General features: G+C 48.7%; 1 protein-coding gene across 11 annotated transcripts in view; it reads left to right on the top strand.

Annotated features, from left to right (window-relative positions):
• Positions 1 to 27,259, top strand: part of NINL (ninein like) — a 132,189-nt gene that overhangs the window by 70,089 nt on the left and 34,841 nt on the right. For 6 of the 11 annotated variants that reach the window (XM_081148270.1, XM_081148263.1, XM_081148266.1 and 3 more), the window contains 10 exons: positions 3,161 to 3,227; positions 5,906 to 6,096; positions 6,886 to 7,029; positions 9,669 to 9,839; positions 13,645 to 13,781; positions 15,063 to 15,203; positions 18,763 to 18,937; positions 20,073 to 20,183; positions 20,793 to 20,873; positions 25,716 to 25,845. In XM_081148270.1, the coding sequence (XP_081004396.1) occupies positions 3,161 to 3,227; positions 5,906 to 6,096; positions 6,886 to 7,029; positions 9,669 to 9,839; positions 13,645 to 13,781; positions 15,063 to 15,203; positions 18,763 to 18,937; positions 20,073 to 20,183; positions 20,793 to 20,873; positions 25,716 to 25,845 (1,348 nt within the window). Of the gene's footprint in view, positions 1 to 3,160; positions 3,228 to 4,196; positions 5,771 to 5,905; positions 6,097 to 6,885; positions 7,030 to 9,668; positions 9,840 to 13,644; positions 13,782 to 15,062; positions 15,204 to 18,762; positions 18,938 to 20,072; positions 20,184 to 20,792; positions 20,874 to 25,715; positions 25,846 to 27,259 lie in introns of those variants that run through there. The other 5 variants (XM_081148264.1, XM_081148272.1, XM_081148273.1 and 2 more) reach the window with 3 other exon arrangements.

Genomic DNA, 27,259 nt, shown 5'->3' with positions numbered 1-27,259 from the left:
TCAGATATAAGTATTGCTACCCAGCTTTTTTTTTTTCATTTCCATCTTCATGAAATATTTTTTTGCATCTGTTCACTTGCAGCTTGTTTGTATTTTTTATTTTGAGATGGGTCTCTTATAGATGGCATATATATGGGTTGTGTTTTCTTATCCATTCTGCTACCCCCCATGTCTTTCGATTGGAGCATTTAATCCATTTATGTTTAAGGTTGTTATTGATAGGTACTTATTTATTGTCACTATTTTTTTATGCTGTGTTCCTCTCTCTATATAGTTCTTCTTCTTAAAGCAGTCTCTTTAGCATTTCTTGGCAATGCTGTTTGGTGGTAATGAAGTTCTTTAGCCTTCTTTTGTCTGGGAAACTCTTTATTTTTGCCTTCGATTTTATTTTATTAATTTTTTGTTAATCCTCAGCAGAGGATATTTTTTCCTTTGATTTTTAGAGAGAGTGGAAGGGAGGGAGGAGGGAGAGAGAGAGAGAAACATCAATGTGAGAGAGACACATCAATTGGTTGCCTCCTGCATGCAGATCTTGCAACCCAGGTACATGTCCTTGACCGGGAATTGACCCTGTGACCCCTTGGTCTGCAGGCCGATGCTCTAACCATTGAGCCAAACCATCCAGGGCTCATCTTCGATTTTAAACAATAGACTTTAGGATAGAGCAGTCTTGGTTGCACGTTTTTGCTTTTCATTATTTTGGTTACTTCATGCCAATCCCTTGTAGCATGAAGTGTTTCTGTTGATATATCAGCTGACAGCCTTATGGGAATTCCTTTGTAGGTAACTAACTATTTCTCTCTTGCAGCCTTTAAGATTCTTTTTGGTTTAATCATGGCCATTTTAATTATGATGTGTCTTGGTATGGGTCTCTTTGTGTTTATCTTGTTTGGGACTCTATGCTTCCCGAACTTGTGTGACCCTCTCCTTCTCCAGGCTAGGAAAGTTTTCTGTCTTTATTTCTTCAAACAGGTTCTCTATCCATTGCTTGCTTTTGTCTCCTTTACCCCTATGATGTGGATGTTGTTACGTTTCATGTTGTCTCAAAGCTCCCTTAAACTATCCTCCGGCTTTTTAATTATTTTGTCTACTTTCTGTTCTGATTGAGTGATTTCTTCTATTTTGTCTTCTAATTCACTGATTTGATCCTCTGTGTTGTCCAGCTGATTCGCAGTTCCTTCCAGTGTATTCTGTATTTTAGATATGCCATTCTTCATTTCTGACTGATTATTTTTTATGGTTTCTATATCCTTCATGCTGTTGTTATTCTTACTAAGTTTCTTGAGCATCCTTATAGCCATTATTCAAGTTCTCTGTGTGATAAATTGCTTGCCTCCATTTCACTTAGCTCTTCTTTTCTGGCATTTCCTCCTGTTCTTTCATCTGGGTGCAGATTAGTGGTCGGACTGAGGCTCCCTGAGGTCCGCCTCCACCTGTCAGCTACTTCGCCTCCCCTCTGCGGTTGCCTGGTTCTCCTCCAGTACCTTCCGAAGAGAGTCTTTAGGATGGACCCAGGCTGGCCTAGCTCAGGCTAGTGCGCCCTCTGCTTAGAGATTAGGCAGTCAGGCACTCAGTGAGGGGAAATCAGTCTCTGCTTCAAAGCCAAACTCCTCAGTCTCTACCAGAGTCTCCAACTCTAATTCCCCTTATGCGTGCTTGCTAAAGGTTCAGAGTGGGTACAGCCTGAAGTCTCCTCTGCAAGAGCAGTGTCAGCTGCCCTGGACTCAGTGGGATTGATGTAAAGAGTCTCTGGTTGAGAATGTTGCCTGCCTACCTGGCAGGAGAGGGCTAATCACTTCCTTCTGGTCCCAGACAATAGCTTCTGAGGGTCTCATACTTGGAAGATCCTGCTCTGAGCTGCTCTCCAGTCCCCCACAGAATTGTGCCCAGTGGGGGTATCCAGGACTTCACAGAGCTGAACCAATCTACTGTTGTGGGTGGTGTTCACAGCCTGCAGGAGGGGGAGATAGGCTCTACTTCTCCTTCCCAGAGCTGCCTGGCCGAACTCACAGGGACCTATGCGCTGCCTACCCACAGTACAGTCGCACAGCCCAGCACTTGCTCTTCTGTCTCCCAGATAGAAGCCTGCCCAGGGATACAGTCCAAAATTCCCAGCTCTGTGCAGAATTGGCGCCTAAGCAGGAGAGGTCAGAAAATCAGCCCCGCGCACAATTCTGATCTCTGCGCTACTGGTCTCAGCAAAACAGGCCAAAATTTCCAGCTCCGCTTGTGCTCCCAACTCTCCGCAGTGTGGGCCGAAAATCCCCAACCTGCCCTCCTCCTCTGTGTGGCTCCACAGGTGGGAGGAGGCATTCCAACCCCTAACTGGAGGTGGGAGAACCCTTTCCCCAAGCCAAACAGTTTAGTCACTAAATGGGGCTCTGCACAACACCTTTCAAGAAAATGGAAAGTACCTCAAAGTCACTGTTGGGTGCAGCCCACAGGCCTCTCTGCTAGACCCAAACCAAGGCATGGTCTTTCTTGTAGTCAGAGCCCGAGAAGACTTCTCAGGCTGGAGCTACTAACAGTAGGAGCACTCCTTCACTGGGAAGGTGCGGTCCCAGTCTCCCAGGCTGACAGAATTCCCCTAGTTGATGCTACATTTGCTCTTCTTCCAGTCTCTGCTGCTCTAGGTTAGAGATCGCTGCTTGGGGTTGAGACCCCACACTCCTAAAGGGAGGGAGCTTCGCAGGTGATACCACTTGGCCTCTTAGTTGCGCACCTGCTACAGGGGTGCTCTCTCTTTCCCTGACTCCCCTCCTGTTACCAGTCTCTGTGTTGTTTCTTCAGTGCTCCTTAGATATAATATGTTCAATCAGCTACACTTCTCTTGGTCTTTCAAGTTGATTGAGCGGTATTTTAGTTGTAAATCCAGTCCCTGTCTGGGAGCAAGGGCATGTAGCCTCAAATTACTCTGTAGCTATCTTGCCTTTCCTGGTACGAGCTCTTGATTGTGTTTTTATTGTGAACTACTGTCTGTGTGTAAAGGCTGCCCTGCAGAGTAGGGTTTTATTTGGAGGTGGTGTATCTCACCAGGCTGTTGGTCCCCTTCCTCAGCTGTCCCTAGCCAGCCCCAAGATATATCATCTACTTATTCCTGGTGCTTTGCCCACTGCCACATTCTCTGGGGGATTCATGTTTTCTTTTTCTTTTTCTGCAGAGTCTCAAGTCAGATGAAGAAGGAGAAAGTGCTAAAGGACCTCAGAATGAGTTATTTGAAGCAAAAGGTAAAGCTTTGGCCTCATGCTTGGTGCTACCTTTCACCAGTGCTCTGAAAGCTCCAGGAGCTGGGTCATTGAACAGTGAGCCAGCCAAGTATAATTTTCTGGAAAGCGTGTAGTGTGGATGGTGTCCCTGGTGGTCCTCTTCTCCAAGGTGGTTCTAGCTATGAGGCTGTCACTCCATCAGCTGAGGTCAGATCCTTAGACAGAGACCACTGGCTAAGGAAACAGTGTGGTTCTTCCACATTTCATGGTCTGCAGGGACCTGCATGATCTCAGCTGGCAGGTGCAGCCCAGGGGTCTCAGGCCCATTGCCCCCAGGGCAGGCCCTGCACCCCCTTCCTGATGCACAGGCCTGGGCACAGCCTGTCGCATGCTGTGGGTGAGTAGTTTCAGCACCTGCCAGGGCCCCTGTCTTTGCCCCATATAGAGTGTAAGACATGATCCTGGTCCTTGGGAGCCTTACAGTAGCAACCAGAAAGAACAGCAAGTATACTTAAGCAAATTGTAGTACTTTGGCCTGTGTTGTGTTGCAGGGCAGAAAGTGCAGAAACATGGCTTGGAGAGAGGGATACCAGAATTGACATTGAATTTCTGCTGCAGCAGAATATCAGCAGTTGGCACTGAGTACTGTCTAGGTTATTGTGGTGCTCAAGTGCAGGGTCATTGTTTGTTCAACGTTTACTTCCATAGATTTCAGGGGAACTGACCTGAACATCGCCTGTGCTGCTGGATAAAGCAAACAGAGACCCTTTGTGTTAGGAAGAGCAGCCAAGCCATCACATATTAAATTCCTAGACTCAGAGTCTAAGAAAGGGATCCTGGGGCAAGTTATTCACAGAATGATTTGGTGCCCACTCTCCGCCCAGAGAGCAGGGTGGTTTCTTCCCAACCTTGAACAGAAACCTTTCCATCTGGGTTAGAACCAAAAGTAGTTCACGAACACTCATGTCAAACCTCAAAGGATTTATTTACTTCCTCTGCCAGCCTTGAGAAATAAACCCCAGTATCAGAATTGCTTTTACATTTTTCTAGAAATTTCAGAGATTTTAAGTTGGAAGGAATCTGAGAGGTGGCCCTTTCCTGCCTGGTTCTATCCTTGCATTTTCTTCAGCCACAACCTATAGCAATATTTGTGAGCACATAAACCTGGCTTTCCTTAGAGAAAGTGTCTTTCTGATTATTAGTTGGTTTATCAAAGTAATTAACACCAAGGTGGCTCATCTGCCTGAAAGGTACAGACCATTGACATAGAACTCAAGTCTGAATTAGGTGGAAGTGGCCGCCTTTCTGTGTTGGGCTGGCTGAGGAGGTGAATGTCTGGTTTGAAGCATAGCTCATCTATGGATAGCTTCTCATGGACACCCCCAACATATGACCTCTTCCACAAGTTGTTTCTCTGGCAAAACTTCAGAAACATCAGTAAGCTTAACTGGCTAAAGTGGAAAAGTTATGAAAACTGGCCATCTGTCACCCAAACCCACTAATGAGTCTTTTGTTTTTTAAAATTTTTAAAGAGAGGAAGGGAGAGGAAAAGAGAGAGGGAGAGAGAAACATTGATGTGACAGTAAAACATCTATCAGCTGGGTCCTGCACACCTCCTCCCGGAGATTGAGCCTAGGTTGGGCATGTGCCCTGACTGGGAATCAAACCTGCAACCTTTCGGTACATGGAACGACACCCAACCAACTGAGCCACACTGGCCAGGGCCACTGATGAGCCTTTGCATCTCAAAGGCACCTGTGCCTCCTGATGTAAGGTGGTGTGGAATACACAGTCTCATCTGTGGAGTATTTTTTCCAAGAAAAAAAACAAACCACTGAGCCTGAATCCAAATTACAAACTAGCCTTTGATGCTAACCTTGTTTATAGGTAATATTAGGGATAGAGGAACAAGTTTTATGATACCACGAGGAAGCAAACACACAAATCCAGGTGGAGGATGTTCTATAGAACAACTACTGATCCAGTTTCTTAAGGCAGTGCTAGGAATTGGGGGACAGGAAAGGTACTCATGATTGAAAGACTTAAGAGAAGTAATAACCAAATGCACTGTTTGGGTACTGATTCAAACAAGTCAATTGTAAGACTTTTTTGAGAGAGTTAGGAAATTGCTGATTTTGTTAGGTTTTGTAGTGGCATTGTGATTATGTAAGAAATGTCCATATATTTCAGAAATACATACTAAATATTAAATAGATAGGGGGAAAATGTGAGATCTGGAATTTACTTTCAAGCACTTCAGCACTAAAAAAAGTATTGAATAGTTGAAGTCAGTATGTCAAAGTCTTTATCATCGCAGAGCCTGAGTGGCAGCTGCACTGGGGTTCAAAGGACTGTGCTCTTTACTTTGGGTAGGTTTGAAAACTTTCTAAAAATTACTTTCTAAAACACTTTTTATTGTAAATACAAATAATGCAGCCCTTTTTTGTGTGCTTTCAATGGTGTGACTTTAGTAGGTTCCCTTCAGAAAAAGCTCTCCCCACATGGAGCAGAGAGGTTTTATCGTGGAATTTGCAAACACAGAATGAAGTTGAAAGAATTGTACTGTGAGTGCCTTTGTACCCACCCCCTAGATTCCACTTTTAATACTTTGCTACTCACCTATGTCCATCTGATTTCAGAATAACTACTGGCAGGTGTGTTCCCCCTCAGTGCTTTACCTGTTACTCCCTCTGCTTCAGGCCAGCTGCCAACCTGGGGTTCTGAGGTCTTTGGGAATCCCCAGAAGTCCCGCAGCCCCTTCTTTGACACCCCTGAGAGCCAGGTCCGGGGCATCTGGGAAGAGCTGGGAGTTGGCAGCAGTGGTCATCTCAATGAGCAGGAGCTGGCTCTGGTCTGCCAGAGCATCGGGCTCCAAGGACTCAAGAAAGAGGTAAGAGGGCCCAGGACAGACCACCCCCAGTGACTGGTTCTTTGCCATGTTGGATCTGGAAAATCCTTTCACCCTCCGGACACTGATTCAATTGTATCACTTTCTGGCCTAAAATTCTTTGATGACTCCCAGTGCTTCTACTGAAGTCTGTACCCTCAAGGGTCCATCTCTGACCAGGCATGGCCCCAGCCTCGCCAGCCTCTAAGCACCTTCACTGAGGATTTTTCTGCTGCCTGTTACACCCTTTCCCCCACCTATGTGGCCTTGTTCTACCACTGAGCCCAAACACAGTGCCCTGAGAGCCTCACTATACTCCGCACAGCTATACTCACCCCTCCTTTCCTCCTGTAGGGGCCAAGGGGAGGAGGAACAAGCAGTGGTGATAGGGTAACCCGCCCCTTGCTAAAGTCCCCCTCAGCCCTGCTGCCCTTGCTACTGCCCTGAACCTCTGGGGGCCCAGGCCATGCTCCATATATACATCTTTTTTACCCTCCAGCAAGTTCCTGCCACATTAGACACTGAATGGGTATTGGTGGAATTTAGGAAGGTCAGGCGGCTCCCATTCACAGCAGGATGGAAACTGACCAGACCTGTAGGTTTCCTAAGCCAGAGCCGGGGAGGCCAGTGCGGCCCAGCAGGTGGAGTTTGGATGAGGACAAGCCGGCCGCCCTGTCGGGAGGGGGAGGGGGAGGGGAGGGGGAGGGGGGATGGCGGGCCTGGATGGCTGTGGCTGGCATGCAGCTGCTGTGGGTAGAGCCTCTGAGTGGAGGTGTGGTGGCTTTTGTTTAGGAACTAGAAGACCTTTTTAACAAACTGGATCAAGACCAAGATGGCAGAGTGAGTCTTGAGGAATTCCAGCTTGGCCTGTTCAGTCACGGGCCCACTTCACTTCTGGAATCTTCCACTCCCATCAGGTCCTGGTCTCATTACCAGGTAAAATGGGACAATTAAATCTTGAACCACAGCACGAACTGCTCTCACCCTCTGGCCTTCAGCATTTTTTCACAGACCTGACCCTTCTGCCTGTGTTACTGCATTGAGCCCCAGCAGTTGGTCGGGGCGTGCACACATGTGTGTAAGTGGGAGGCCGTGTGACTTAGATTCTAGAACCACACAGATCTTGGAGCTGATCTGGCTTGCTTCTCCCTAGTTGTGTGTCACTAGGTGAGTTACCTTCTCTTAGCCTCAGGCTCCTCATCTGTGAAATGGGCACCCACCTCATAGGGATTTTATGAGGATTCCTTGGCAGCTCCTCACTATGTTTCCTAGTGTGGGAAACAGTGTTCCAATAAGAGAATCCCCTCTTCTTCCTCCTATCCAGTGTCACTAAAGGAACCTTCCCTAGGATTATCCTCCAAGTACTCATTAACCGTGTTCTTCCTGTCCTCTATTCCTGAAGTTTATCTCATGTATAAATACCAGGTCTCTGCAGTTGGAGGAGAGCAGATTTTAGGCAGTTGTGATTTAGTTTGGTGACTGTTGGCCTAGTACTTGGTTTTCTCAGTCCCAGGACAGTAGGCCATGCTCTCCCGCCACAGGGCAGGTGCTCTGGGAGTCTCGCTGATACTTTTTTGCTGACATGGCTGATCCCATGGTTTGTGGGTGATGGCGCAAGACCAGTAACATTGTTCTCTGCCAGGCTGGGTAATCTGATAATCAGGTTTCTGAATTTGAAGTCAGAACAGACAAAAAAGAAACTAGGAGTGCTGTCAGGCCACATGAATTCAGAGGCCACAATGAAGTCCCATGAGTCATGCACAGAGGCAGTGGAAGGAGGCTGCTTCCTCTGAGGTGGAGCCACCCCTCTTCCTATGTCCTGAAGTGGAGGCACAGCTGGAGAGGCGCCTGAGCTATGGGAGCAGGAGACAGTCCAGGCGGGACCCCACCACTAGTCAGATGCTGGTGGCCCAAGCAACGAGACCTGGCTGTCCAGGCAGACTGTCCCAAGCTGACATGGCTGTGGGGTGGAAGGTGTCACATTCTGTGCATGCTGACTCTGATCGCATGGCAGTGCTTGGCCCTCAGATGTGTGCCACAGATGGAGATTTGCCTCAGCCCCATCCAGGCCCCACATGGTGGTCCCTGTTCCCAAGCTGACAGTCCTCAGAGAGGAAGCGGGTGGGAGGGAGACTAGGGTGGTCTGGGTGCATTTGGGTATCTTAGTTTCCCTATTGTGGCCATTCTTGAGCTCCCTTTCCCCTTCTGTAAACAAGGTAAAATGCCTACTTTGTAAGACTGTAAAGTGCCCAGCACAGCTTAGAGGGCACCCAGTCCTTATGTAACTGTGGAGAGGTAGGGACACAGCTGAGAGTAGAAGAGGGCAGGCGGCTGTTGCATCCACAGAAAAGGCAAACAGCATAAAGGCCAGTGATGCCCTCCTGAAGAAGTGAGTGCTGGGGAGGTGGTGGGCTGGCAGGGGCTCAGCTTGTCCAAGGGAACGCCATCTGAGCAGAGTTCTGAACAAGCACCATGGAAGCATTGAGGGGAAGCGTTTTAGGCAATGGACAGGCTTGGAATGTTCAGGAAGAGCTAGGAGGCACTAGAGCCTGTGAGAAGAGGGTGAGAGAAGGCTGGTGAGGATGGTGTCCTGCAGGTGTAGCAGGATCCCTCCTGGTGTGTAGGAAGGGGCTGCTGCTGCTCATTCCTGTGGCCTTAGACAGCAAATGCTTGTTCTGAAGTGCCCTGGCTGGGGCAGAAAACAGCAAGGAAAATATTCTTGCCTTGTGGATTCTTATAGCACCTAAGTCTAACAGGTAAGCTTTCTGGCCAAGATTTTTTTTTTAATCCTCACCTGAGGATGTGTGTGTTTTTTATTCTAGAGGGAGGAAAGTGGGTGAGGGGGGAGAGAAACATCGATCAGTTGCCTCCAGTACACCCCCTGACCAGGGATTGAACCCACAACCTAGGTATGTGCTCTGTCCAGGAATTGAACCCACAACCTTTTGGTGCATGGGACAGTGCTACAACCAACTGAACCACCTCGCCAGGGCTGGCCAAGATTTTTTGCCTTCACCTTAAAACCCCAAGAGTGTGTTTCTGAGTCCTGAGGAAATGCTCAGGCTATCCCACCTCTTCTCTTTAAGTTCATCTTGGGTTTCTTTCCGCAGACTGCACTTCCTGATGCTGGCATGTGCCTTCTTGTGCTCTTCTTTTGTGAAGCCAGGCACACACCATTACTAATTCAGGAGAGATGTTAAACTTCTTGAAGTCTCTCGCTAAGTCATGCATGCTGACAGGTCTGACCACTAAGGTGCTGGGACACGTTCCTTGCACAAGACCTCCAGTGGATGGTAGGAGAGGAGGTACCCAGGGTCCTCAACAGAGTTGAATTGAGTATAAGGAGCCCTGGGTAGAAATCCGCACTCTGCCACCTACGAAGCCCTGTGATCTTGGGCACATTGTCTAATGGTGCTGTACCTTTGTTTCCTTGCCTGTGAATTATTCTTATCAGGCCTCAATGGGGCAGTGAAGAGCTAAGCACAAGCTGGTAAAGTTGGAAAATGTTAAAAATGAACAGATATGCTTCAGGAGACCTGTGTGCTCATAGGCATCTCCCTGTTTCCCATGCACAGGTCCTGGAGGAGAGTGGCTGCCACACCACCACCACGTCATCTCTTGTGTCCATGTGCTCAGGCCCGCGCCTCTTCTGCAGCGTTGACAATGGCACTGGCTTTGCCTTTCCTGAGCAACTCATTGCTCTGTGGGCCCAGGATGGGATTCATAATGGCAGGGAGGTCTTGCAGGTTTGGAACTGGTCACTCACAGTTTGCCCCAATGGGAGGCATCCAGGCTGTGTGGGGCCAGGCAGGGGACCTCGGGGGCCATCTCACAGAGGTGGCCAGGCAGAGCACCCTGCAGACACAGGGTGTAGAAAACCCCATGTAGGGAGGGCCAGTTGGAAACACTTTTTTCTTTATTTTTTTGCCATTAAAATGCAGTTTTCACTTAAAAGATAATAAATAAAAAGCAGAGGAAACAACAGCCCGAGTTGAATCCATTTCAAGGTCGGTTTGAGTATTTTAGGCGTTTTCACCAGTGTATTTCAGCCTTGGAGACATTGTGTTTTTCTGGATGAGGGAGGTCAGTCCCACAGATAAGATGGTGCAGATGTCCTCTGCCTTGTGGTGGAGATGTCTTAGTGGACATCACTGTTGCAGAATCTGAACGTTTCCACCCAGAGCTGCCTGCCCAGCTTGTTGAGCTCTTCTCCCTGCATAGCCCCTACTCACCCCAGATCCTCCCCAACTGGGTTGGGCGTGGGGAGGCTCACTGCTCTGCTGCCTCCTCCCAAGATCCTCCACGCTCTTTCAGGGGCTTGTCCAGGAGCCTGTCCTCAGATGGGTATAGACCTCTTCCTAGGAGCCAGGCATACCTCCTCTAGGGCCACAGGGTCAGAACCTGGGAAGAATATTGAGGGGAAGTGTAGTGAGCTGGACTGATTATTTTTATTTCCAAATTTCACTTCCTGTTGTAAAAAAAAGTGTCAGGTGTATGGAAATTTGTAATATAATAAAGCCTGCTCCACTTTGCTCCCGTTCTCTAGGAGTGGCGACAGCTAATGGCCTAGTGGGCATTTATTCAACACAGCTTTTCCCTGGCACAAAAAACAAATATACATCTAGACATTCCAGTTTATAAAAAATTTTTTTTTAAATGGCATTATACTGTGTATCCTGCTAATTTGTTGCCTTTTCTTTATTGTTGGATATGTAGGTTTTTCCTATTATAAATCTGGGCATTTAAAATGCTTGTATATCTTCCTGCTCTAACACTGGTATTTCTGTAGGTTAGATTCCTGAAGTTACACATTTTAACTCTTGATAGGTTGTGTCATATTGCCTCCCAAAATGCCCTTGTTAGCACAAACCAACAATACGTGAAGGAGCACAAAGACAGCCTTTAAGACAATCTGCCTAGCTCCTTGGGCCAAACCCTCCTGGGCCTAAACTCAGCCTTTGCCAAGTCTGGCCACCCAGCAGCCTTGGGCAGAGCCCAGATGGCAAGGCCAGATCTGGACAGCTGACCCTCAAAGCTGTTCTGAGAACCAGAGGCTGAGCCCAGATCACAGAAATTGGCCCTGAAGGAGGGCAGAGTGAAGGGCTCAGGGTTTTGAGATTCTCCCTGAAACCCTGTCCCCGAGTCCTGGTATTTCGAGGTAGGCTGGTTGCCATCATAGTCTGACTAGTGGTGAGTCTCAGCTTTGCCTCTGACATTTCAGAACTTAACTCTTTTTATTGCTTTCCTGTTATTAGAGAATATTCCCCTTTTTTTACGATTTGTCATTCACCAGTTACATTCAGGATTTTATTCCATTTTATTGTAAGGCAGTGGTGGTTATTGAACTCCTCTCAGCACCTGGGCACCAAGCAAGGACCTGTCAAGTGTGTGACTTGATTTACTTCTCACATAGCCCTGAAGGTGTTTCTATCTCACTTGTCAGGTGGGGTGGCTGCCTGATTACACCCAACCAGAGTGGGAGCACCAGCGAGTCTCGCAGGTGGTCTAAGTGTCCTGGAATACCAAGTCAGGGCCCTTTCTGCCTGACTCTGGATGACTGCTTACCTATGAAATTGGTGGTCAAGACCTCAGGCCACTGGCCCCACAAAGAACAAACACAGATGCCTTAAAAAAGGCCTTCCACTGGGGAAGGAGGCACCCGCTGGGTGAGCCCACAGCCTCGATGTGCTGACATCATGCACCCAGCTTTTCAAGACCTCCAGCCATCCCAGGGCGCTGAAATGGCCTGTGCGAGCACCTGTGGAGGCTCCGCTAGTTGTGGTGCTGTGCTGTGAGGAGGCCCTGAGTTCGTTATCTGTCCCTCCTCAACAAATCACCACTAAATTGTGCCTTAAAACACAATTGATGTTTCTTGTCTTACGCAGTTTCTGTGGGTCAGGAATTTGGGAGTTGTGTAGCTGGATGCTTGTAGCCCAGGGTCTCCCATGAGGTTGGTTAGATATCTGCCAGTAGTGTAGACTTCTGAAGGCCTGACTGGGGCTGAGCATTTGCTTCCGGATTGGCAAGTTGATCTGGCTGTAGGCAGGAGGCCAATTCCTCACCACATGGGCCTTTCCCTAGGGCTGCTTGAGCATCCTCACAACACGGCACTGGCTTCCCTCTAGTGCGATCCAAGAGAACAAGGAAGAGGCTGCCTGTCTTTTGTGCCCAAGCCTTGGACGTCACATGCCATTATGTCCTCTACATCCTGTGGGTTACACATGTCCTCCTATTCAGCAGAGGGGGGCAGTATACTGCGTGAATGCTAGGAGGGGAGGAGCACCGGGGTCATGGTAAAAGTTAGCTCCCACTCATGCCATGTGATGGCTCCTTTCTTCTTGATCTGGAAGCTGCTGCTGTGATCTGCCATATCTTTGTACTTTATCTTGTGAGATTACTGCTGTGAAGTTTGCCCTTGAGCTTCCCAAATTACTTCTTTAATATAATTTCTCTTCGGAAGCACTTTGGGAAGTGAGGAAGCAGTGGAAATTCACATTTCCATTTTACAAGTTAAAAACCTAAAGGGAGCATCCCTCATTCCCACACATGAGCTGGGAATGCTGACTCTCTCTGAGGCCCTGATGGGGTGCCTGCCCTGGACTTTGTGTAAATGTCATACAAGGGAGCTGAGTCAAGAACACATAACACTAGAAATGCAGCTGCGGCAAAGTGTTAGTTACTGGTCAGTCGAGCAGAGGGCGTGTGGGTGTTCTTCCTCCCCCTCCCCCTCCCCACTCCTCCTCTTCCCCCTCCTCCCCCTCTCCCCCTTCTCCCCCTCCTCACTGTGGTACAATACCTGAAATAAAAATTGTTCCTTCATTTCCCAGATCCCGAGGGAGGAAGAATGCTTCACTCTCTGGAAGGCTTAGCCATGGCTCTTCTCTCATAGACCATTTCCACCAGCAGAACCACCTTATTCATACGTATATCTCATAGAGACATACTCATCAGGATTCTGCTCATTTGCAATGACAAAAGCCCAGCTCTAAGTGGCTTACACCAGAAGGGGGCTGTTACGGGCTCACCGGTGGGCGCCCTGGGAGGAGGACACCAGGCGCTGGGATTCTTGGTGCTCCAGGCTGTTGTCAGGACTCTTTTCCATCCTCTGCTTGCTCCTTGGTGGTGCTGGTGTCAGGTCAGGTTTCCTCACGCAGCTCCCAGGACCCACAGGTCCTTACAACAACTGATTTCACAGGGGAAAAGGCCTCTCCCCTTCGGCCTCCTGTCAGTCCCCATTAAGTCCTCTGCTTGGGACATGTCCCCCTTCTTTGTCAGTCACTTTGTCCGGGGAGGGGAACTTTGTCCAGCCTGGGTCACACAGGGCTTTGAGGCAGGGACCCTGAAGGGGGGAGAATTGGGCATTGACGGGAAGGAGGGGGAGCTGGGTGGGGCACCACAGTTAATATGGGTGGGGGAGAGGCCCTGCTGACAGAAAAGTGGCAGGTGCTGCCTATAAGATAGCAGGGATCACAGCCTGGACTGTCTCTGAGGGAGCCACGGAGTGTTTGGAGAAGCCACTCATCCTGTTCTTGCGGGTCTTGCTGTTTCCAGAGCCTCGACTTTAGTGTGGATGAGCAGGTGAACCTTTTGGAGCTGAGCTGGGCCCTTGAGAACGAGCTCATGATGATCCACGGTGCCACTCAGCAGGCAGCACTGTCCTGCTACCGCCAGGAGCTGAGATTCTGCCAGTAAGAGCCCTGGTGTGGTTGGGGTGGGCCTGGACGTCAGCTGGCCAGGCTGGCCGGGGGGGGATCCAAGGAAACTGGCACTCTGCCCTCTCCACCCCAAATGGCCAGTCCCAGGAGTGGGAGGCCTGTACCACCTTTCCCACTGACTTCTCTTTAGCTGGTGCTCACAGCGAGATCGGGAAGAAGCTGAGCAGTGGGAGCAGTATAAGGGCTCCCTGTTCCTCAGGTTTCGTCCACATGTATGGTTTCAGTGGTGCCTGAGGACCCAGTAAACTTTTCAGTGGTTGCTGCTTGGGCTTTTGTGGTCACAGAATTTAAGGGTCACTGGCCTCTCCCACTTGGTAAGAATCTTCGAAATCTATGTCAAAGTCATCCCTTAGCCCCTTTTAGCAGGGTTCCAGAGAGCAGGATTTGAACTTGACACTCATCCTGTTTAAACTGAAGCTTTTGCGGCACAGAGGTGAACCCTCCATTCAGTAGGATGTGCTTCTAAGAGCAGCCAGAGGGCACTCAGATTCCCGTGGCTGGCTAGAGAGGAAAAAGAAGTATTGTTGAAACATGGTCACCTAGTGCTAAGTAACAGGCCAGGAGTACATTCCACTTTAGTTGGTTCAGCTTTCGTTTAGCTGAGTATTCAAGCCATGGGAGGGGGGAGGGGGGAGAGCTCTGTGCTCCTTCATTGGCAGAAAGGGTCACCAGAATAGTGAGTTCCAGGGGTGAATTGATAGCCCCCAGGGGGTGAGGGGAGTGTGACTGGACAATCGGGGCCCACACACACAGACAGCCTTCTGCTCTGGGTGACTTACTTGCACTCACTCAGATGCCATGCTGCAGGTGTCAGTACTGTGGCCTGGCAGGGTATTAGATGGCCAGCCTTCTCCCCCCATGTGTCCAATCCCAAATTAGGTATTGAGGACTCCTGGGGTCCAAGTCCCAGCTGGAGAACTGAGGGTACACAGATAACTTCTCAGCTGCTCTGGGCCTTCTAAAGGTGTGGCACACTATAAGCCTTTAGACTCAACTTCTTTGGTTCAGAAACCTTGGAGAAACTTTCCTTGGCAAGTCATTTAATGTCTCTGTCAGTATGTACATCTGTAAAATGGGCATTAGTAATTTTGCAGACCTCTTTGGGAGGTGGTTGGTGGTGGCATGAGATTAGGGCACATCGCTGGACCCTGCCGTGCACCCAGCTAATGCTGGCCCTTTTATCATTGGTGCAGACACCGAGCTCGCTGGGCCCAGAATGTGTGTTCCATTAACATTGTCTTTTTCCTGTGTCAGGGGGCAAGTAGAGCAGATGGTGAGAGAACGAGACAAGGCAAGGCAAGATCTAGAGAAAGCTGAGAAGAGGAACCTGGAGTTTGTGAAAGAGATGGATGACTGCCACTCTGCCCTGGAGCAGCTTACAGAGAAGAAGATCAAGTAGGTCTTGCCAGTGGTGCCAAAGCCCAGAGCTGTAGCTCCTTAGCACCAGGGCAGCAATTTCCCAGTCATAGCTGAGGGCAGGTAGGGCTCTCAGCAGCCAAGGCTGTGGTCATGGCCATGGCAGAGCCACCACCCTCCTATTTTACCCGAGCCAGTAGAAATCTAGAAGACACACCTTTGGGGATGCCCTTCCTTGAATGAAGAGAGGGGTGCATTTAAATAGTGGTCTTGCTCTTTACAATGGGGTACGTGGTGTAGAGGCATGTAGCTCTGCGTGCCTGTGAGTTGCAGGGAAAACTCTCTGCTTCCCTTGCTCTCCTCTGCTTCATTTGTGGGGTCTGTCCCATTCAAGCCAAGTGTTTTATATGCCTGTAATCAGTGAGACAGTTGGACATTTTGAGACAGGGCTAGTGAATGGCTTTGGAGCTTGTTGGCTCAGCGGAAAGGAGCCTGACACGGTGGGAGAGGCTCAGAGCCTGGAGCCTGGCTGCAGGATTGCACTGGACAGGGGAGGGGGCTGAGCAGACCCCTGGTGAGTGGTCTGCAGTACCTGTGCGGCTGGTAGCTAAACAGACTAGAGGAAAAGATTTCTGACCTTTTCTTATGGACACATCACCTTTCTGGTTTATTTCAAGGGAAATACAGCCCCTGAGGGTTTCCTCTACTGGGCCAGGCAGAGAGAGGGATTTTCACCCCATTGTGGGGAACAGTCTATGCTAGGCCCCCCAACAGCTCAGCTGTGGTTCATCTCCTCAAAGCTTTCGTTACTCAAAGGTGTCCCTTCATGTGAATGGTGCATGCTGTGGAAAAACCAGTATCCCACATTCAGTCCTCTGCTATGCTCCTGGAAGGATGCAGAAGGGCTGCAGGCCTCCCCCTCTTAGGGGGAGGGCAGCCTGAGCTGGGGCACGGAGGAGCTAGCAGAACGAATTTTAGAGTTCTAGGTCTGTTGCATGTTGGGTAGATGGAGCCTGATTCCTTACCTGTAAAGTGGGAGTGATGGGACACCCATCAGTGCCTCAGAGAGCTCAGCACAGAGCCCTGTGCGTCTCTGCCTATGGCTCAGCTGTACTTGTCCCTCAGTGAAATAAGGAGTAAGAAAGGGAAGCGGCAGCACAGCTGACAGCGGTGTCTTCAGCAAGCAGCTGTCTGAGAGAGCTTGTGATGAACTTTGGGACAAGCCTCTCCCTGTTGTGTGTGGTTGTGACACTTGAAGGGTAACCCTTTTCTTATGGCAGCCCTCTTGGTGAGGTTTGTGGATGTCATGGCGTGACGTACATAAAGTCCTCACATGACCCTGGGTTGGGTGTAGGGACTTCAAGGGACTTTCAGTGCCCCCATCTGCTACATGCAGCTTTCAGCACAGTCCTGAGAAAGGCTTGTCTTCACCAGACGTCATAGCTACCCCGCCGCCTTCATCACGCTGCCTCATGTTTCACAGGGAAGAGAGAGAGCAGGGAGGAACTGGAGGAGCCTGGGGGTATACCTGGCTTTCCTGGGGCTCTGAGGGTCTGCAGGGCAGCCACAGCCACATGGTGTCAATTGTAGGCATCCCACTAGACAATGGGATTTAAAACAAAGAGCCTGTTCCTTCTTCGGCCAAGATGCCCCAGTGCCTTCGCTGTACAGCCAGAGGTCTGGAGGTTGAGCAGATGGGCCTCAGCCCTGTAAGAAGGAGCTTCTGGCCTGTGCCACTGCTGTTGTGTCAGGGAGCCCCTGTTGTGTGCCAGGTGTTCCCTGACCACCGTAACCACAGATAAGGCCATTTTATCCCCATTTTTAAGCCTAAGAAACTGAGTCTTGGAGCAGTTAACTTGCCCACAGTTACACAACCAGTGTGGCCTGAGGTTTAAACCCCAGGTCTCCTCTCTCTTTGTCTTGTGCTATTTTTGAGGCCCAGGCCTGCTTTATCCTGAGAGTGTAAGAAATGAACCTTAAGCAAGAGGAACCCTGAGAGGTAGAGAGCACATCACTTTCCCAGGATGAAGTTGACCAGAATCATGTAACCACTGTTCTAGGTCAGCTCACATGGGCCCTGACTCAACTCTCCACAATTCATATATTCAGAGTTCACAGGGACAGCCCTGGCTGACCCTCCTAGAACTGCCACATTTCCATGTATCACAGTCTATGGGGGAGCGACCTCAAATCCGTATCCACATACTTCACAATTCTAAAGTCCTGGGTCTTCCTTTCCTTCCTGGGGGTTGACTAGGGAAGGCCAAAGGCAGCAGGTTGGGATACTAGTGTGCTTACCAGTGGAATCCTCAGCTACCTCTGCATGGTGTTGAGAAGGAGTGTGTGAGAGATTGAATCAAGAGATAGATGTGCGTGAGAGTATGCGTCTGTTGAGTGTGTAAGTGTGAATGCATGGGTATAAGTGAGTGTGCAAGTGTGGGTGTGAGCATACACACACATACTCACTCCCACCAGCTCCTGCACCTTTAACAGGATAATAGTAATTAAGTATCCTTTCACCAAACTTTTAAAACTATTTCCAATCAAACTTGAGAAACTAAATAAACATGGTCTCACTATAAGGTGGTGTCTGCAAGGCCAAGAAGCCCTAGTGTGGGTAGATGGGTCATGGGCATCTTGATTTCCACCAAGATGCACCAGCCATGGCCTTGCTGAGCCCCCTCAGGGTGGAATGTGTGCAGTGTTCATCTCAAAGGAACATTTAGTTAAGAAATAACTGGGTTTTGTTTCTTCTCTTGTTCAGCTGGTTTCCTTGCAATGTCCAGCCATAAGCTTCCCCATTTACCATCAAGTTCCTATGGGTGAAACTAGAAAATTTAAACTGCTGATTCCTGTAGCTACAGATGTTTAACTTTGCTCATCTGAGATATTCTCCTTAGTTCCCTGACTTCACAAAATAGGGTGTTAGGTCACTATGAGTTTCCACAGAGTGAAACTATTATTAAAAATAAGGAGGTGAAAGAATCTTGAAAGAAGCTGACAGTGTAGTAGCCAGCACCTTTCCCCCTCTTTCTTGGTGTCTCTTCCAGTCTCCTAATGGCCCTTTTAATGAGATGCTATTGTCAGCCTTGTCTCATGTTTGGAAATTCTGGTATCCCACCTGAGCATGTGCAGGACCTATTCTAGCCACCGCGGTAGGTACCACTGAAACCTTAGGTTGCTGACTCTTCGGGACCCAGGGGCCTCCTTGAACTCTGCAGCAGCCTAGCTTCCACATGGCCTTCCTCTTTCTGCAGCACTGCCAGCTCCTCAGCCTTTAGTTGTTCAAGAAGAAAACTCCTTTGTAAACAATTTCATTCCAGCTCTGAGGAGGGGCATCCACTGTCAGGCCCCTGGTGTAGGATTTAAAGGAGAGCCACTGGCCTCACAGTACATGCAGTTTAGCTGAGGAACAGTCACCCCATCCATCAAGCAAGAACTATTGAGTCCAAGACTGTGGCCAAGTGCTTCGTGAAGGGGGATTCCAGGGAAGAAAGAGGTCTTGTTGGATGGAAGGTGTCCCTGGAGAGGCAGGGCCAGGTGGGCCTGGGCAGCAGCCTTGGAAGCTCAGTGTGATGTGCTGCTGTGTGCCTTACAGACACCTGGAGCAGGAATACAGAGAAAGGCTGAGTCTCCTGCGGTCTGAGGTAGAGATGGAGCGGGAGCTCTTCTGGGAACAGGCCTGCAGGCAGAGGGCCATGCTGGAGAAGGACCTGGAGCACTTGAAAGCTGAAGAGGCCAGTCTCCGAGAGAAGCTGACCCTGGCTCTGAAGGTAGGATGGGGGAGGAAGCTTCGCAGGTCACCCACCCAAGAAGAAAAGACAGAAAGGAGGTTGCCTGAAAGGTCCCTCCTCCCACACAGCACACTTTCCTAGTTAAGAATTCAACCCCTCCTAGCGGCCTTAAGAAGTTTGCATCTCTGTGGTAGGGAAATCCAGGGATTTCAAACTAAGGAACCTCTGCTGCAACCACAGAAATAGCACACTTCTCAGCGAGAGCAGAAAGGGTCCTGGCTCTCCAGGATCAGCATTGCCCCTGCTTGCTCCCTGGTCGTGGGGGCAGCAGGACAGGTGGGACCTGCAGGACTCTTGCTCTGTCTCTGGGTCTATAGACCAAGGCTAGGAAGGGTCAGCAGCCAGCTCTGCTGTACCCCTGGAGACCAGAGCACCTGTGGAGTCAGCAAACCTAAAGCCTACCGGCTGCCCCTGGGGGCAGCCTGGGGCAGATGTGGTTTTGGGGCTTTGGTGAGTATCCCTCGACCCATAACCACCCTGCATTTGGTTTCAGTGAGATGTCCCCTGGTCCCTCCTGTGCTCCTGCCTTTCTCTTCCTTTCCTAACCCAGAGCCTGTGGATTCTTTGCACCCCTGCCTGCTTCCCTCAGTTTCTGTTTCCTGAAGGAGAAGGCAGGCACCCCAGGGGCCCCTGACAGCAGCACGCACAGGCCCTGCCTTCTCTGCCGGCCTGGGCTGTCCACTGCTCTGTGTCCTTGCCTCTCTTCTTACTGGCTTCCTGTCTCTGACAGTGCTGCCTTCCTCCCCTGTGGACATTTGAGCTGAAGTGCAGTTTCAAATCCCTCATATAGAAAATGGCTCAGAAGGGCTTACCACTAGCCTTTTCTTATGATCCTCGTGACCTTCTGAACACTTGGGATGGGAGAAGCAGAGGCAATGGGAAAAGCAGTGAGCATTGGTGAGGGCTTCGTGGGGTCTGTCCCTGGGCAGCTCTGGATTCACCCGAGACAGCCTCCTCTGCATGGGGTCAAGGCAGTGAGTACCAGGCACCATGAGGTTTCTTCCCTGATCATGAGTTCTGGGAATAAGCCTCTCATTGAGAGAGGAGAACAGGCCTGCCAACAGGCCCCTCCTCTACTTTCAAGCCTGGCAAACCACTAGCCTGTGTCTTGCAGGAAAACAGTCGATTACAGAAGGAGATTATTGAAGTTGTGGAAAAACTTTCGGAATCGGAGCACCTGGTCCTCAAACTGCAGAATGATCTGGAGATTGTGTTGAAAGACAAGGCAAGTCCTTTTGCTGATTCTTAGTCTTGAGAGAGGAGCCTGTGGTGCTGGGTAGAAAGTTCAGGGTCTGAAAAAGAATACCTAGGTGGCTGAGCTTAGTTTTTTCTGTTAAACTTCATAGAGAAAGTTAGCAAGGTGAATTTTCCTGTTTTCCTCCCCCTCAGGCCAATGCAGGGTGTCAGTATGCCCCCAGTGATGATTTGCATGTTGGCCTTTTAATGACAAGACCAGGGCTAGCTGGCACCGTCGGCCCCAGTGACAGGTTCTTAGTGATGAGAGCCATGGAGGAGAGATTAGAGTTTGGTGCCCACCATGAGGTCCCCCGCCCCCCAGGCACTCCCCATCACCTGGGGAGCCAGGTGGGGAGAGGAGTTGCTGCACCGGGGAAGGGTCCAGGCAGAGGGTGTCCCAAGGGGCCAAGGCAGGATCATCCTACTGCACTGAGACCTTTAAACAACAGGAGGGAAGGGAGGGACGGAGGAGGAAGGGACTGGAGGGCTATACCTAGAAATGCTGAGTCTTGTGTAAAGAGCATGAGGCTGTGATAGCATGCACTCTGCCTGGCCTGAGGTCTTATCTGTGACTTTCCTTTGCTGGTATGACCTTCAGTTGGAGCCACAAAGCACAGAACTCTTGGCCCAGGAGGAACAGTTCGAGGAGGCCCTGAAGGAGTACAAGCTCAAGTGCAGGGTATGTGCCCCGCCCGGCCCCTCCACCATCCTGAGACTTAGCATTTCCTTTGTCTGGGTCCAGGTGGTCACTTTTGTCTTTGGTGTACTGGGTCCTCACACACTCCTGTCCCACAGCCCCCAGCCCATCCTGTATAGCAGGGTGGTTCTTTCTAAGAGCTTTTACCCTTCAGAGACCTGTGGTACCATCTCCAGGCTACTCCTGCAAAGAATGGGGTGCTGGAGCCTATGAGACAGGTTTGCCCTGCAAGTCATCAGAGTCTGTCTGGTTCAGATCTGGGTGGTGGTATCCAGGCTTCATCCCTCCCCCTCCTGCCTGGGAGTGGCCTGGCATTCTTGGCAGGGCACACTCCTGGCCTCCACATGAAGGGTGTTCCCACATAGGGTGGCAGGAGTATCCTTCTAGTAGAGCAGGTAGAGCCTCTGATCTAGGCCTGCATTTGGCTCCAAGCCTTATGTTCTGCTAGGAGGTGGAACAGGACTTGCCTGCTCAGCACCTATGTTGAGCCCCACATGGACTGGCCAAAGCCATTAGACCTCCACCAATTCTGAAGGCCCCTCTGTGTCTCCAGGCACTATGTAAGGCTTCATCGTGTTTTCTGTTGAGTGTTTAGCTTTCCTGGGCCAAACCTCCCACCATCAGTCCATTTAATTGGAGACACCACAGTGCAGAGCAGGGCAGAGATGGTGAACAGTGTTGGTGGTACTGACCCTGTTACTCTCCTAACATGATCGGAGACCCCCAGCAGATAAAACGTTGTTAGATATTAAGGGTCTGTTATTAATTCACTTCTTAATGGTTTCCCCCCCAAATTAAAGTAAGAACTGACTTTTGTTCCTGCTGCACATTGCTTTGGCAATACCAGAGAATGAAGGTGAGCTGTGCTGTTCTGGAGTGTGACATGATCCGGTTTCCTTCCCTGTGTCCTCTCCTCCACTACAAATCCTGAATCCTGGGTGCCCTTTTGAAAATCCTATGTGCCCTTTTGAAAATCCTGTGTGTGGTCAGCTGTGTCACCCTCCCCCTGAACTAGATTGCTGTGTGGAGGGTCAGGGTTATGGGGCTGTCGTGCAGGTGGGATGTGCTGCACAGCTTTCTGCTGGAATTATAGTTCCATGCTGTGTTTTCTCCCTCTCTTTAACCTACAAGTAACCATTAATTCATATATTACTTCAGTGCAGCCATTTTCAACCTTTTTCATTTCATGGCTCATAAACTAGTTACTAACATTCTACGGCACACCAAAAAACATATTTTTTGTTGGTTTGACAGAAAATCGGTATAATTTTGATTCACTCACATCGAAAAGTTATTGTTGTGTAGGCTGTAGTCACTTCTTTTATTTGACAATCTAAAGAAAAAGAGGTCAGTGCCCCTGACTAAATAATCAGGTATTGTATGTTTTAGAAATTCTTACAGCACACAGGTGAAAATCGCAGCTGTAGTACACTGGATTTTTCAGATGAGCATAAACCCTTTCTTTAGCATGACTCTCTTACTCAGATAACTGCTATTCATTTCACTTTTGGGTCTCGAAATTTTACTTTTGAAACATCAGAAAAATTTTACATTTTAGTGCTAATCTATTTGTTTAGAAAATTTCTCTCTAATTTTTTTGGATATTTGTGGCTATTTCTAACTAATATTTAGAACATTAAAAAAACCTTTTTATTTGAAAAGAATTTCTAATGCATAAAATTACAAAAGTAAAGGTAGTGCAGGGAATACCTGGCTTACCCTTTGCCCAGATTCACCTGTTGTTTGTATTTTACATTGTTTGCTGTCATTGCGTACTTACTCTGTGTGTGTGTGTGTGTGTGTGTGTGTGTGTGTGTGTGTGTACGTACGTACGTACGTATCTGGATGTGAATGTATCTACATAGTTATTTTCTGAACATCTGAGGGCAAGTTAGATGCGTCATGGCCCTCTGCCCCTAAACAAGTTAGTGTGCATTTCCTAAAAATGGGCTTACTCCTACAACCTCACAGTGGTGTACAGGTGCACCAGATTTGATTGTTAAATATTCAGGAATTTTGCTAGCTAGCTTCTTTTTAAACCTTCGATAACTTGAAATAGGCTATGGTGGGAGTCACAGAAATGTGCAGAGGCTACAAATCTGGACTCTTCTTCCTGGAGAGCCAGCTTTCCAACTCCCTGCTGAAGGAGAATATTCCTAGTAACTGTGGCATATTTACTGATTTCATGACTTCCATTGATACTTTGTATTTCAGTTTTGTTAGTTAACCTGATAGTGTCCTTTGGAGCGTTTCTTCTCCAATACAGGGTCCAGTTTGGACCAGGTATTACGTTTAGTTGTTCCGTCTGTTTAACATCTTTTAATGTGAAACAGTCTGTCTTAGTCCTTTCAGGCTGCTACAACAAAAATACAATAGAATGGGGGGCTTATAAATAACATACATTTAGTTCCCACAGTTCTGAGGGCTGGGAAGTCCAAGATCAAGTTGCCAGCAGATTCAGTGTCTGGTGAGAGCTTTCTTCCTGGTTGCAGATGGCTGGCTTTCTTCTCAATGTACTCACCTGGCAGAAGGGTGCCAAGGAGCTCTCTGGGGCCTCTTTTATAAGACTCCATCCTCATGATCTAATCACCTCCTGAAGGTTCCACCTCCAAATACCATCACATAGGATGTTAGGATTTAACATATGAATTTGGGGGGACACATTCAGTCTATCGCATATTCCCACAGCCTTTCTTTGTCTTTACATGGATATTAATGAAGGATACAGTCCCCCCCCCCCCCCGTTTTAATAGAAACTTTCTCATTTTGTGTTTTCCTGATATTTCTTTTGGATTAAATTGAGGTTCTACATTTTCAGCTGAACAGCATAGGTGATGTTAATTTTGGTCCTTAGTCAAGGCATTACCTGATTTTTCCATTGTATATTACTGGTAGTAACTAGTAAGCAGTCAATGGGGAGACACTTTAACACCATGCAAATATCCTGCTATTTATCTAAATTTTCCTTGGATTTAGTATTCATTGATAATTCTTGCCCACTCCAGTCTTTACCAGGATGATTGCAAAATGATGATTTTCCTACTCCATCACCCACTCTTCACATCTGTCCATTGGCCCTTGGCATTCTACTGTAAGCCAGAGAAGTCTGATATCTATCTATCTATCTATCTATCTATCTATCTATCTATCTATTATCTATCCATCTATCTATCTGTCATCTATCTGTCTGTCGTCTATCAATCATCTACTGGCATGGACTCATGAATTCCCATTCCCCCCCAGTAGTTTGTAGTTCATTACTGTGTCTATTTTGGTGCTCAAATTGTGTAAGATTTGGCCAGTGGGACTGTCTTCCTGCTTGCAGCCATGTCCTTGAGACATGTCATCATCATTTGTTTTGTTTTATTTATTAGTTTCATACTTTCTAACAATGTAAGATGCTCCAGACTCATCTTGTACTTTACCTACACTTGCCCTGGAATCAGTCATTTCTCCAAGGAGTCCTGGTTTCTTATATGAGGGAATGGTCTTAGAGACCAAGATCTGGTGCTTGGTGTGCTGGGGGGACGGGGGTGTCTCTGTTTCTTGGCTGAGGGCATTTTTTTATAGTCAGTTTCCAGAGGTAGAGGTAACTTTGAACCTTCCCTGATGTGCATCACCTAGTCTCTCCAAAGTCACTGCTTGGAATTTCCCTTTATTTGGCAACCAGGATATTTGTTAGCAAGGAAACCATGCCTTCCCTTGTTGTCAAATTCCCTTTCTATTTAGCTGTCATTTTAGATTTTTGTTTTATCTTTCAACTGTCAGCCTCAGTTCTCTAGGCAAGGCTGCCTTTGGTAAAAGGGAGTGTAAAACGTTAGATCCTACTTAGAGATTATTTGCAGTTAAATGTTTTCACTGTTGCCCTGAGTGGACACCGTAATGGAGTAGCATATCCTTGGTCAGAAACCTAAAATGCAGATTTTCTGTTTCTGTATTTCCACATACTTCATGTTCATATTCCCCCAAATTCATACGTGGCAACCTGTTCCCCTACTGTGATGGTGTTAGGAGGTGGGGCCTTTGGGAAGCCCAGAGAAGGGGATTAGTGCTTTGTAAAAGGGCCTCAGGCCCTGGCCAGGTGGCTCAGTTGGTTGGAGCATCATCCCATACACCAAAAGGCTGCGGGTTTGATCTCCGCTCAGGGCGCATACAGGACGCTACTGATGGATGTTTCTCTCTCACATCAATGTCTTTCCCTCTCTTTCCTCCTCCCCTTCCTCTCTAAAATCAATAAAAACATATTTTCGGGTGAGGATTTAAACACGGGGTCTCAGAGAGCTCTCCTATCCCTTTCATCACTTCTAGCCCCCGAAACCCTGAGGGCTAGCCTGGCCAGAGTGCCTAGTTAGTTGAGCGCCATCCTGTGGACCGAAAGCTTGATTGCCAGTTCGATTCCCGGTTGGGGCACATACCTGAGTTGCAGATTTGATCACCGGTTGCGACACGTATGGAAGGCAACCAATCGATGTTTCTCTCTCACATCAATGTTTCTCTCTCTCCCCAAGCATGTCTTTGTATGAGGATTACAAAAATAAAAAAGGATACCAAAACACTGAGAGCTAAATTTCTGTTGCTTATAAGCCCCCAGTATCGTATTTTTATTAAAGCGTCCCAAATGGACTAAAACATACACCAATCCCTAACACCTTTGCCTCTCTGTGGGCAGTCTTCAGCCCCCTTTGTATGTGGCTTACTTAGGCCCAGCTAGTTGCCCCAGACACTGGGCTTAGCTGCTACCTGGGTGGCCCAGTCTCCATGCCAGTGGTTCCTTGGACTGAGTGGTCACAGTAGCTGGAAAAGATGTCTTGCTCTACCCCACAGGACCTGCAGGACAGCAATGACGAGCTGCAGGCTGCTGTGGAAGGTCTGCGGGCACAGTTGCCCCAGAGTTGGCGTGACCAGCCCCATGCACAGCCAAATGGACAGCTGCTTCCTAGACATGGTCAAGCAGGTAGGAGCCAAGTCCTGGGAGGTGGCAGTGATATGCTACTTCTGGGGGCTGTGGGGGCTGGTGGCAGTAGGCTTCTACCTACCTCTGCTGCCTAGGGCACCTTTGGTTCCAGGGAGCACAGTGGTGGGTTAGGCAGGCTTCACAACACATTAGGGCCTAGCCCCAGCCTCTAGGTGGTCATGAGCCCCTCCAACTGCTGCATGTGGGAGAAGGGCCTGTAACTCAAGGCCAGAGGTTGACGCAACACCCAGAGCCTAGAGAGAGGTTAAGGAGGGTCAGGGTTTTACAATTTGAATAGAAATGGTGAAGGTCGGATGACTTTGCTGTGACCCTAGGGTAGGTGCATCCAAGTGACTCTGTTGTTGTGAGAGGTACCCAGGGGATCCAGGTGAGTGTTCAGCATGGGCCAGACACGTAGAGATGGTCATCCAAAAAAGAGAAGCAGGGGCACTTGGGGGTGAGCAGGGGGTTTGTTGTGGGTCTGTGACAGCTCTTAAAATGGGAAGGCACTAAGTCATGTGAATGGGTCAGGGACTCCCCATATTCACAGAGGCCTCTTGTGGACTGAGGTGGACTGAACTTGTTGTTTACTACCTGGGTTATGTGGATAGCATCACCCTCGAGCTCTTGAAACCAAATTCAAGGTTAACTGCCTGCCACCACAAAAGCCAAACTCGTGAGACAGATGCTGATGGAAAAGGAAAGAAGTTTACTCAAGTGCTGATCACCTGAGAAGATGGGGGACTCTTGTCCAAAGCCCATCTTAGCATCTCAGTGCAGGCAGGGATTTTTATAGAGAGGGAGAGGGAAAGCAGAACAAAAGGATCAGGAGGAGGGGCTGTGGACATGCAGACAGTGTGCTTGTTGGTTCCGATATCAATCTTTAATGTCAGCATACTGGAGGTGGTCAGTGCTAGCCAAATTCCTGCAGTTGGATGATCTGCATAAACCAAAATTGTGATCAAGGCCGTTTCTTGTATAAGCAAGAACTGGAACTGCTGGTGCCTGTAATATGCTTATAAGGAAACTATCAGTATGTGATTCCTTTTATCAGTTTGTTCATACATTTTATTCTAATTTCATTTCATGGTTAGTCAGAGTAGTATAAAGTTTTTATTCCCTGTTACACTCTGAGGTGGGTTTGTGGCACCAGGAAGTGCCCCCACCTGCTCAACCCAGAGCTACATGCTGAAGGTGTAACTTGAGAAAGACCAGGGCTTCATGCTTCCTAATTCAACCCAAAGACTTGGGATGGGCTCCAGGCTCCAGAGGCCTCAAGGCCCTGTGTTTGTTTAAGTATTTTTTGGCTCCCTTTGAGAGACCAGGGGCGGGGGCAGGGGGCTGGTTTCAGATGCCAGAGCTATCCTTGAGGCTTCAGTGGTCCTTTTGGAGGATAGGATGAGTATGGCTGGTT

The sequence above is a fragment of the Miniopterus schreibersii genome, assembly GCF_964146895.1.
Source record: "Miniopterus schreibersii genome assembly, chromosome: 10".
NCBI classification, from domain to species: Eukaryota; Metazoa; Chordata; class Mammalia; order Chiroptera; family Miniopteridae; genus Miniopterus; species Miniopterus schreibersii.
Note: the sequence above shows the minus strand (reverse complement) of the source record. Positions and strands in the feature narration are given on the sequence as shown.